Source organism: Falco peregrinus, chromosome 13 (assembly GCF_023634155.1).
Source record: "Falco peregrinus isolate bFalPer1 chromosome 13, bFalPer1.pri, whole genome shotgun sequence".
NCBI lineage: Eukaryota > Metazoa > Chordata > Aves > Falconiformes > Falconidae > Falco > Falco peregrinus.
In genome coordinates, this window is record NC_073733.1 from 12,840,789 (window position 1) to 12,853,193 (window position 12,405).

The 12,405-nt window shown below is 53.3% G+C and overlaps 1 protein-coding gene across 1 annotated transcript in view; it reads left to right on the forward strand.

Annotated features, from left to right (window-relative positions):
- Positions 1–412: 412 nt before the first annotated feature.
- The window catches only part of LOC101918866 (gamma-aminobutyric acid receptor subunit gamma-4), a 36,841-nt gene continuing 24,848 nt past the window's right edge, over positions 413–12,405 (forward strand). The window contains exons 1-3 of the mRNA XM_055818313.1: positions 413–783; positions 6,143–6,291; positions 6,494–6,561. Coding sequence (XP_055674288.1) covers positions 728–783; positions 6,143–6,291; positions 6,494–6,561 — 273 coding nt within the window. The 5' untranslated portion in view covers positions 413–727. The remainder of the gene's footprint in view (positions 784–6,142; positions 6,292–6,493; positions 6,562–12,405) is intronic.

The following is a 12,405-nucleotide window of genomic DNA, read 5'->3' on the forward strand; positions in this document are numbered from 1 at the left end:
GCCGGGAAAAGAAACGCCCAGGTGCAGCTCGGCAAACCGTGAGAGCAGGGAGCAACGGGATGACAACCCGCAGCCCCCCGCGATCCCTGGCAGACCCCACGCACCCTCCCCGCTTTTTTCGGCGGGACAGAGCCCCAACAGGTGGGAAAGGGCTCTCCCGGCTGCCTCTCCCTGGCAGCTCTGCCCAGCGGGGACTGACGCCTTGCATATTTTAACAATAATTACCCACTGGTTTTTTTTTTTTTTTAAGGAAAAAAAAAAATTCCCAAGTGTTGTGCATTGTAAGAAAAGCTACTATTAAGAGAAACGAAGCGCCTCGTTACGCAAAGGGGGAGCGAGAGCGCCTTGCACCAGCTGACGGTGCTCGCTCCCCGCAGCAGGCAGATGCGCGGGCTTGACTCTGCCGTGCGCCCCCCCGCGCTGGCGCTCAGCCCTGGGGGGGTGCGGGGGGAGCCAGCCCCTGCGCGGGGCGGTAGGACCCTGCGCCGAGCCCCTCCCCGCCGCCGAGTCGGAGAAGAGATGCCCAACTTTCCGCTTCCTCCCCGGCGGCGCGGAGCGGGGCGCGGAGCGCGGAGCCGGGCGGGCGGCGGCGGGGCTGGAGCGCGGTGCAGCGGGCAGCGGGGGGGCCCCGCCGCCGCCCCCGCCCCGGCCCCGAGCTGAGCCCCGCCGGGGCGGGCGCACCGCCGCCGCTGCCCCCCGGCCCGGGGCCGGCCCTCGCCTCGCCGCGATGCCCGGGACGGTGCTGCTGCTCTGCCTGGCCCTCGGGCCGGTCCTGCGCGCCAGGTGAGACCCCCCGCCGGCCGGGACGCCCCCTCCCCGCCTCAGTTTACCCGTCGGGGCAATGGGAGGGGAGGGGGCTGGAGTCGCAGCATCGGTCCCCGCTCCCCCCCACGGCCCCCACCCCCGGCTTCAGCGGGGGTTGGGGCGCCTCTGTGCCCCCAGCGGTCCCTTTCAGCCGGCCCCGAGGCAGGATCAGGTCTGGTCGCGGCCGCACCTGGCATCTGCAGGTCCCTTGCACCCGGGTCCCCGCTTCGCACGCCAGGAACCAGAGCACATCCAATTTTCCCCCCTGTCATCACATCGCTGACTAAATCCTGCCGGGGGCTGAGCCCCCTTCTGGGGGTGCCCAGAGCAGGATCAGAGCTCGTCACCTCCTGGGGGCTCCATCCATCACCAGGGTATTTCCACACGGAGTCGGGCTGGTTGGGATGGAGCTTGCATCCCCTTCCCGACACTCCATCTCCTGGCCCCCCGAAAGCCCCTGCAGGGCTGGCAGCCTGGCAGGCGAAGGGCAGCGCAGGCTCCTGCCTTGCTCTACAGGTTGGCCCCTGGTCCCAGCCCGATGGCAGCCCGATGCCAGCAGAGCGCTGGGTGAGAAGGCGAGCAGAGGCGTGGGGGGCTGGCAGATCACGGTTCTCTCCCGGGGCTAGTGGTTTTTAGTGCTTTTCTGTAGACAGTGATGAAAGGCCCCCCACACGGGGTTTTCAAGTTTCTTTTTTTTTCTTGGTTTTTTTTCTTGGTTTTTTTCTTGGTTTTTTTCCTTTTTTTTTTCTTTTTTTTTTTTTTTTTTACAATTCCTAGCCCTGCCGGTGAGTTTAATAGCTAGATTGGGACAGAACATGTTGTCAGCAGATTGTTGCCCCCAGGGCTCGGGGGAAGAGGGATTTTACTGGCTGAAGCTAATTGGCAGAATAAGCCACCTTAAAGCCGATCAAATCCCATTACAAATGCAGTCAGGGACAGGGAGCATGAATCCTACTACTAATGGTCTGCTCTGCCAAGGCTTCCCGACATCGGGTGTGGGCAGAAAGTCCATCCCTGACACAGTCCTCCAGGTCTTGGGCTTCCCAGGGTCGAGGCAGTGAGAGCTGCCCCGTGGCTGGTGCCCTGACACCCGGCCTCTCACCAGCGTGGACGAGAGGGGGGTCCGTGGGGATCCAGGTTCCTGTGCCCTACTGTCCCTGCAGCGCACTGCCACCAGCACTGCATTTTGAGAGGGTGAGTCGTAAGCTGCTAGATCACATGGAGAAAGCAGTTAAGTCATGTTTTCGCATGCCCTTGAGCAGGAAGATTCACCCAGTAGCTGGCCCGGCTTCCCTTCTGCCCACTCCCTCATGTCTGCCGCTTCCCTGAGCCCCACTTTGCCAGGAGCAGTGTCTATGCATGCTGGGGGGATGATGGAGCAGGAGAGGAAGCCTGTCGGAGAAAGGGAGCAAGTTGTATCAGGTTCATACTCTGCAGTCGCTGCGTTTTTCCTGGCTGCAGCTTGCTGGGGGGGCGGGAGGCGGGGGGGTGAATCTTGCCTGCCCCACACTTGATGGTGGGTGCTGGATGCTGGAGTGAGGAGCCCAGTTCAGGTGCTTCGCGTGTGTGTGAGCTCTTCTCCCAGCACAAGCTGCAAGACCCATCCCCTGGCGCTGGAGGCTTTGTGCCAGGTGACTCAGCACTCCCCTGATGGTCCCCCCACCACAGAGCCTAATTCAGCAGCGTTTCCCGGGGCACTGCCTCAATCGGGACCAAGGCACCCAACTCTGAGCCCTGAAGGCAGGACCCCTGCACAGCACCACATCACCAGAAAGCTGGGCTTGGCAAATTGTTGAAGCTGTGCAGACTTGACCATTGGGGCTTCATGGAGCATGCTGTGAGAGGTACAAAGACATGTGAAACAGGTAGGGTACAGTTCAGTGAGCTCCCTGTCCTTAAATCCTCTGCATGCTTCTAATTCCGAGAAATGTGCCTGAACGTCCTTGTGCCTACAGCCCTTGGAGGCGTTGGGATGGGTGGCTAGAAGGACACATTAGCACGTGGTAATTTGGATTGACCACAGCGCTTTTCAACCAAGGGAAATGTTCTTGCATTTTGTTGCTGTCTGGTCCTCCAGAGTAGGGGAGGCTTTGAGCTATGTTTGCAGAGGGGCTGGACAACCACAGCCCTGGTATCTGCACTTGCTCCAGGATGTTCCTGCTTCAGGGCTAGGGATAGCTGAGAGGGTGTGTGTCACCTCCCCGGTGGGTGCAGGTCTCAGTACAAAATTCTACTGGTCTCAGACTTCATTACAGACTAGTTTGCAAATAGTAGCAGGCCTGCATCATGGTCAAGCACCATTGGCTGTCCTACCAGGCAAGGAGCAGAAGTGTCTTTGAAGGCTCTTGGCACATGTTCTTTCCCTCCTCCTGCTAAGGGAAACCTTGTCAGACAGCTTGGGCACTGGGGGAGGGAGCCAGCCACCAGCTCTTCAGGTGGCATTTACTGATGACCAGTGTGCTTGGAAACCTCAGCAAAACAGGTGTCTGCTTGAGTAAAACAGAATTAGGGAGCCAAGGCAGAGTACTGTCCTGTGTAATGCCAAGGATTGCCCAAGGAGGGTTGTCCAACCCCATTCATACATGTGAACGCATCTGAAAGGACACCTCCCTGCTGTGCAGCCCTCCTGCTTTGGGCACCAGCGGGAGCTGCCATGGCCCCGACCACATCTGTCAGACCAGGCGTTTCCTCGCACTGTCCCCAGCTCTGCCCTGCTGTCGTCCCCCCTGCCCACACTCCCTGCCCACACTCGTGGCTGCATCCCAACCCCATGGCCGAGTGCTGGAGCGCTGTGAGGTGGATGTTTTGATATTTCAACAGGCAGAGGTGACAAAATGTGGCTCTGCCTTTCCTCCTGGCTGCACGGAGACATATGAGAACTGGCTGTCCCCTCTTACCGAGCAAGTCACTTTGCACCAGGAGACACAGCCACCAGGCCAGCAAGTGTTTGCAGCACGTTGAGGATCACTGCAGATTTGCAGTGTGACATTTCCATTAGCAGCTGTGGGGGCACATGCACGTGTCACCTTAATTCCTCTCCTCTGCAATAGCTCATGGACTCTTCCCTTCTTGAAGTGGGCCCACTGGGAAGCGAGACCGGTGAGGAGGCAGGGGCTTGCATACGGTGGCATGAGAGTTACGCTCCTGACCAGCAAGGGTGTGTGCACAGACACCCTGCAAAACTGTATTTTCTCCACCAAAAACTGGCTTGCCTATGCTAAGATGGCTTAGTATGGTTTAGTAGTCCAGGATTAGCTGCATTAAAAAAATGCATATTTTTGGTAGTGTCACTGCATCTGTAATAGGGATGTGACTCCCTGGAAATGCCATCCCAAGCCTGAGGGTGTTAACCAGCAACACTAAAGGGGGGGAGGCCAGAAGGCTGAGGTCAGAGTAACCAGCCTGGTTTTGTTCAGCCCTGGAGGAATGTTTCAGACTCTACTGTGGCCTTATGGCTTGCAGGAACTGGATTTTAGCAGGGCAGTGGGACACGCAGAGTTCAGTGCAGGCAGGGCTGACTCAAGTCGGGTCAAGGGAACACCGAGATAAGGTTTCAGTACAGCTGTTGCAACCCTGCTAGAGGCAGCCTGCACCACCCAAAACACTGGCAGCAAGGGAAAGCAGTTAGGATTGCTTTCCTGTGCCCTCAGTTGGGCTGCGGGCAGAGACAGGTGTCCTTTGTGCCCAGGAGAGGGGCCGGCCTCGGATTTCGGCTCTCGGCACCTTTTGGGTGGGCACAGTGGTGGTCCCCTGTGCCTCCTGCAGCTGCTGGATGCTGTGGAGCTGTCTGCTCAGCTGCGTTTCGAAGGCACAACAGGCAGGCGAGCCCTTTCTGCCGCTGCTCAGATAGGGAAGCACATCCTGACAGTGTTGCTTTAGACTCCTGAAGCATCGTTAGGAAGTGCAGCGCAATCAGACAGGAAACAAGCTGATGTACCAATACCTAATGTGCGATGGCAGGCAGCCAGCTGCACGCAGCCCAGCCCTTGTCGGGGGACACATCCTGGTGCCTCAAATCTGGGGAGATGCAAAGAGTTTTAAAGTGATTGTGAAAGCAAGTTTTATCTGGGGTTTTAAAAGAGGAGCATCTGATAAATTGACTGCAACATGTCAATTTAATGCTTTTTTCCTCGTTAAGCACCTTTGCCAGGCTCTGCCTCCCTAAGCACTGAAGGGAGATGTGTATCGGAGGTGCCTGATTGCACCTTGGAGCTGCGAGGCTCCAGCTGGGAAGTGTCAACACAGTGGCAGCTCCTGCTGCGAGACCCTTTCTGGCGCTGGAGCAGGTGACACGCTGACATGGCAGGCATCAAGGGGGGGTGTGCAGGGTGTGGGATCGCTCGGCATCCTCTCCCACATATGGCTGTGTCATTCCAGGGACAATCTTGTGAATGAGCTGCCCAGAGCAGCGGCAGGTGGTTAGAATCTCCCGGGTGACCATGTGAACCTAATTTAATTAGAGGGTTTAGGAAAACTCCTTTAGAAAAAGGGAGGGGTGCAAAAGGCTTAGGGAGGGCAGATTTAAAAGGCAGTGGGAGAAGCTGTTGCTAAGTGGATCGTGTCCAAAGGTGCATACAAGTTTTCCCTGCCTGGCTTGGAACTGGAAGATCGGGAGGACGGAGCATCTTTAAATGGGAGCTTGTGCTAAAGGCTGAGGAGGAAGGGCTGGTGAGTACAGGGAATGAGTTGTGGCAGTCTTTGCCTGAAGGCAGAGGAGTTTGCACAAGGCTTTAATTTCCGAGGATCCGTGTAAGGCAGATGGTTGGATTCCTGGCAAGCCAGATGTGCATGCTGCCTGCTTGGTAATTTTAGGACCTCTTTTTTCTGAAGTGCTTTTATTGTAAATGCCTCACTCCCCAAAAATGTTGATTTGGTCACTGTCTTCTTCCTCAGAGGAAGCCTGCTTCAGGTGCAAGTGGCGGGCAGAGCAGCCGAAGTATCTGAGGTTGACAGGCAACTCCAGGAGCAGGAATGGGGGTACAGGAGTGGGATGGGCAAGAAAGCTGCAGGGGGAGGACAGGACTGGCTCCCACTCTTCTGGGATGAGCAGTGTGTCTCCAAAGGGAGCTGGGGAGGATATGGAGCGCCCCATGCCAGCTAGTCCTGACTACTGGTGGCAAGGCCCCTGCACATCTGGGGACACTGAAGTGAGCAAAGGCACCAGGTGACTTGTGTCTTCTTAGTAGCATGGCTGAGAGGAGATCCCTGAGCTCCTTATGTTCTGCCTTTTAGCAGTGCTGCATCCTCCTCCTTTAGTGTCTCTGAAACCCAGCTGTGCCCCTACTTGCACAGAGCACCAGAGAGCTGCCACAGTGATGTCTCTCTCTCTCTGCTCCAGGTGTGAGAGCACAGAAGAATATGATTATGATTACCTCAGCATCAATAAAACCTGGGTCCTTACCCCCAAGGCACAGGAGACTGATGCCACGCAGATCCTCAACTCACTGCTGAAGAACTATGATAACAAGCTGAGGCCAGACATTGGCAGTAAGTGTCCCTTGAAGCTCCCTGTGGCCACAGGTAATGCCTGGCCTGGCTGTGTTGTGTGTGTTCCATGCTTCTGTGGCTGCTGTAGTTGGGATTTTTAGTGAGACTGAGCCTTGCTGATCCCAGGTGCTCCCCTGGTCCTCAGCCCTTTACAAATAATCCTAGCCCAAGCTTACCCGTCCCTATTTTATTTTCTTTACAGTCAAGCCCACGTTTATCGATGTGGATATCTACGTGAACAGCATTGGGCCAGTGTCTGTCATCCAAATGGTGAGTGGTGTCGCGCAGGGTTGCGGTATCACCTCAGCTGAGCTCACGGGAGGTAGCTGGCCCAGCACTGCTGGGAGGTTGTGTCATGCTGGCTAGACACGATGTGAAGGTTGTGTTGTCATGAGAAGAGGTGGATTTGTTTCTCTTCCCTTGGGAAGAGGTGCTCTGACCTGCGCTAGAAAGGCTTGACAGCCATACCTGGTCAGGAGCAAGGTCCTCAGGTGCCCTTGGTGAGCTCAGCAACCTACCATGCTTGCAAGCTCAAGTGGAAGGGTACTGCTGCTCTTTGGTCTCACTGGCAATGTGTGGACAGACACCTCTGCCTGGTGGCTTTGCCCTCTCCTGCCTGGGAAGCGTGCAGGTGCCAGGATGCTTGGAGCAAACTGCACCACCCTGGTTGAACCAGTGTGGTGGTGGCTGGGAGGGGGAGCAGCACGCTTCCCAGGAGGACTGAAATAGGTACCTAGAGGTGGTTTCCATGGCTGTGGTCTGATGGTGTGAAACTTAGGTGCCTAGCCCTGGACTGTGGTGCTGGGGAGGGGCAGCCAGCGTGTCTCGGGTCCGACAGCTCTTCTTCAGTGTGTAGCACCTTAGATTGATGCCACCGTGACTGTGATGGTTTCTGCTCATCGGGTCCCCCACTGTACCAGGAGCTGTGGAAAAACTCAACAGAGATGCTCTTTGGTCTGAAGACCCTACAGGACATGCACTGGAGAGCAGCTGTTGATTATATATTTTTCATGGGAAACTTCCATTACTGTTTTCCATGTGAAGTCATTTTTTCCCCTTTTCTAGTAAGAAACAAACCTGACTGCCATCAGGTTTTGAATCATTTCTTTGGTCCACTGGGCAGTGGGGTAGAGGGGACAAAGGAGAGGTACAGCCAGGACAACTTGGCTTTTTTTGTCTATCTCTATGCAAAACAGAGCAGGAAAAAACCCAGCCCCCTTAAACAAAAACAAAAAAATAAAGTTCTTGGGACAGGCACATTATTTTTAGTTTCCCAGGTAGAAAATTTCCACTGAACAAACCCCTCTGGGGATGGAGGAATGTCATTGTAGTTGTAGCACCACTTCCACTCCAAAAAAACCCCAACAAAACCACCATTTTGAAGCATCTCTTCTGCCTGGCCACCACCAAGCATGTGCCGCCAAGCAGTGCCTGCTCGTGAGCTACCAGATGGGCAGCTGGCTGGGTGCTGGCATGCACGGTGAGGGCACCATCAGGAGGCCCATCGGGGACATCCTCAAGGCCAAAAAATTTCCTTTCATTCTTTCTGTGGGCCTGGTCTCCAGGAGGACCACAGACAAAGCCATGTGGATGTCATCCCTGGCTTCCAGCAGATACTGCAAGCTGTGTGGGTGTGTGGACATGAAGCCACACAAAAGCAGCAGTGTGGGGGAAGGGTGCAGGGGCTGGATGTACTCACTTCCCCAGCTACTGCTGTTCCTGGATGTAGAGCATAAGAGTTGTGTTATAGGTGGTTGTCCCATCTGCTTTGCAGTGCCCAAGGATACGCCAAGAAAACCACACTGCGTGTCCTAATTTCCTTCTCTTTTCCTCTCATCCATGTACTTTACTCCTTTCCACCCTACTGGAAGCTCTGCTCTCCTCCCTGTCACAGGAGCACTGCATTGCCATGCAGGTGGTAGCCATAGAGAGTGGCTTATAAAATCCAGTCTTGCATCCAGAGTTCATCTCGTCTCCTAAACAGAGATACCAGGCACTGCTGCTAGTCTGGTTTCCTAAGAAACACAGCTTATGCCATGGTGATGGGTGTGTGAGAAAGTAAGTACGTCCATCCCAGTCTTTCAGTATTTTATATCCACTGGGCTAATACCAGCCATGTATGGCTGCCGGTATAGCAGCTTCAGGCGTGTTCAGCATCTCCAGTATTTTTGTGAAAACAGGATGCAAGGCAGTGACAACAGCCATCCCCACTGAGGGGGAAAACTGTTGTGTGGACTCAACCCTTACTAGAATCATATGGGAGGGTGCTGCTGAAGACAGCCCTGACCGTTCCTAGAGCAGCTCAACCCATGTGTTTAGCTCTTTCTGAGGGTCAGCAGAAGTTTTTATGCTTCATATAGGGGGGCTCCACAACTGCACAGGATCTCAGGGGGTCCCAGCCCACTTAATGCAAGCCAGGAGTGAGAAGGCAAGACTGGCACTTGGAATCGCCTACATCTGCAGGGCTCTGCTGGGGAAGCTGCTGCCACAGGGCTGATCTACCCGCCTGCCGCCTTGCCACCTGAGAAGGTATTGTTGTTTGTGGGAATGGCATGGCGAGGAGCTGCTCAGGTAGGGAAGGAAACCACTCGTTGTAGAGACAGTTGAGGGATTTTGTGGCATCAGTCACAACTGGGTGCACTGTCTCTCTAAAGTGCCCAGATGCTACAAGTCCAGGGATCCCTGCTGAGTCCTGACCAGCGATCTGAAGACACCTCCGTATGACTCCCCAGGTAGACTCTCTATGGACATCTCTTCTTCCCCCATCCCCTTGGGGATCTTCCTAAGCTTGACTCTGTGATGACCTTGAACTTCAAAACCTTTCTCCCCAAGATCCTGGGCTGATTAAAGGTACTGAGGACAGCTAGATCCAGGTCTCGTAGCATTGGATGGCAGCTTTCTGCCATCTGTACTCTGAATACTTCCCCCTGCTCACAAGGGAGGCTCCATCGTGCTACAGTGTCTCCTGAAGCAAGAGAAAAGGGCTGTGACAAAGCTGCCAGTGTCACCTCTAGACCTGGCTGCTTCACCCACTTGCTTTGTGTTTGTTTGCTTTTCCATGCTGATACAATGAATTAAGGCATTCTGTGGGTCATGCCAGCCACTGACAGGCTGGCATCAAATGTATGATATAGGTTGTCTTTGCTGGGGACATGTCATTCCCACTTTGTCCTCTTTTATCTAGCTTCTCCCAACCTGAGAAGCTCTGCCTTGTCCCAGCTATCAGGCCCATCCCTCCTGCCTGATCTTTCCCTTTCCCTTATGTAACCTGAGAAAATGCACATTTCAGAGGGAAGGGAACCAGAATATGACTCCGAGCTAGATCTCTTGAGCCTGTGGTGGGACTTCTGTCTGCCACAGCTACAGAGGCTCATGTAGGCTGGAAGGCCCACTGAAGGGGAAATGTCCCATCTCTTTAGGTGCATTGTAGTGACAGCATTTTACATAAATATTTCTCTTTCACATAGCCATGCTATGTAGAAGATAAAAAAAACCCTAGTTCCGCTTTTAAGAAATACAGCAGCATTACTGTGGCTATCAGCTTGGACCAGCACGGTCTGTACATCTGAAGCTGAAGGCTATAGGATGGCCTGACATGCCGGTGGAATAGACAGCTCCAGCTTAAGCAATGTAGTTTGGTCTCTTAGGGTCTTCTGCACACACCACAAAGGGTTAACCACTCACCACTGCCTTCAGCCTGGTGATGCTCTGTCAGGGCTTGGAAGCTGGCCCTGCGTAGCCGCTGCTCAACCTCCAAATGATAAATCATGTCAGGATACAAAACTGATTTCAGTCCTTAAAAATGAATAGGTGATTTGAAAATGTCCTGTGCTGGGTGTGAATTCTGCATCCCCCTCATCAATCACTTGTCATAAATAACATTAACATTCAGGAGCCAGCAGAAGGCAGGCAAGTTTGGAGGGGGAAGAAATGTTAAGTGATTTCCTGGTATCTTTTGTAGACCAGAAGGGCAGTCTTGTTTCCCATTTAGGTAGTTGAGCAAATTCTACATTCTCTCCTCCCTGGGGAAAAGACCCTTTGTGCTCTTCCAGCCAAGTGTGGCAGTAACTAGAAATAAAGCTAGGAGATGGTTAAATGGTAGGAAGTGGCATGGGGCTTGGTTTAAAGGGGATGGGCTGAGAGGGAAAAGTGTGCAGGAAAGTGGGACCATCAGGTCCCAAAGCTGTTTGCTCCAGTTGCTGTATGGACTGGGATTTCCTCCCCATCTCCATGAAACTGTCATCTTTGGGTGGGATTGGGGCAATTGGTGCTTCTCAGGTGGTGGGAAGCTGCGTTCACATCATCAAGGAAAGGATGTTCTCAGCCATGAGCCCTTCCAGGGCTGCCTGCTGCCGCTGGGTGCCAGCCAGTAGCACCTCAAGCCAAATGAGTTATCACCTACAGCGCTGCAGCTTTCCAAGCTGTGTCGCAGGTCTGGATGCCCAATTAGATTCCCATTAATGCAGACAGTGGTTAGGTGTCCTTGGCTTATCACTAAGCTGAGCCTGGTGCAAAGACCCACCTTGGTTCTCCGAGCATGTTTGCAGGAAGAGGTGCCAGGGAGGGCTATAGCACCAGGGACTGATGGAAGGAGACTTTGGGTTCAAATTTTTCACTGACTGGTTGTTTGCTGGAGGGATTTGCTCCTGGTTTTATTTTCTAATGGCTTTATTGCTATAGATTATAGCTTTAACTGGTGTCAAGGGCACCTAGAGTTCTGGATCACCTTCCTTTAGGGATGCTTAACTCTCAGGAAATGATGCTGTAGAATCGATGTGGTTGCCAGCTATTGGGGTTGAGTGTCTTTCAGTCCTGAAGATGTCCGTGAAGTGTCCATGAGAGCCAGCATGGGTGGGAGTGGAAAAAGTGCTTCTGTTCTGAGCTTGGGGATGGAGCAAGTCTTGCCCAGAGCTTCTCAGAGTCCTCCCATAGCTCAGAGCTGAATATCCTTTTCTTCCTTTCTTGTGCAAAACCAAGTGGGAGGCTTGAGGAGTTGAACACTGAGAACTTAACCCAAACACTTGGTAGCCTTCTGGCCAAAGTGAATGGAGACATGCCACGCATCCAAGGACCTGCCTTGGTTACCGGTCTCAGGTGTCTGGGATCAGAGGCAATGCAGTCGGGGCTAGTTTAGATGCTGGAGGCTCCACTCTTTGGTATGTGAGAGGAGATATATTTGTGTGCCAAATTCTGTAGCAAAACTTGATGACAGCTCTTCTGGGATTCTGCCTCAATCACCACCTCAATCTCGTTACTTAATGATAATAAAGATGGAAAGAGCAAAATTGGCCTCCTCCATTCACTGGGGACCAGATTCTGCTGCCTCTGAAGTGCCTGTGATTTCCAAAGGGGTAGGGCTAAGCTCTTGCTTCCATTATTACAGCAAATTATTTTCTTATCTCTCTGCCTGTGAGCAGAGGACTGGAACCTAAAGAGGGTGATATGTCCAAATACACATGTTGAATATTCCTCCCTTCCCTCTTTAGGAGGGAGATGCTGCACACTATTAAATTCATAATGCTGTGCCTGGCTGCATTAGTTACCATGCAACACACTAACGAAATTGAGGATGAAGAACATATTTTCCCACGTCTGCAGTACTGCAGAATAGATTTAATAGACTTGCATGTATGGTGCATTTGTGAAAACACTGTGAGAAAGGGGGACGGAGGGAGGGAGGGGGGAAATGTTTATTCGTTATTTGCTGATGAATAATTAATTTACAAATGTTGTCTTGTTAAATATAAATTAAATCCTCATTTGACACACTTTATAATTTAGAAGTATAAGCCCAGCATGAATGAAGAGAACTCCCCACTGACTGTGTTCATGTAAATCCTGAGGAGCCAGGGAGGGAGGTTTGGCTTTCAAAGCTAAAGCTGACAAGGGGTAGCGATGAGGAATGGGGCTGCTGTGACAAAGCCAGCTTGGGGACCTGGGGCACTTTGTCTTTGTTCCTGGGTGCTTGTCGTGCAGGGATGGCTTAGCAGGGCAGGGAGGCAGTGGATGTCCGCACAACCCTCTTGCAAAGATTGCTTCCTCCCCACTCAGAGCCGTGGGTGGCTGAGCTGCTGAATCGCAGCTCTTTGAGTAAAATCCCCATCAATGCCACAT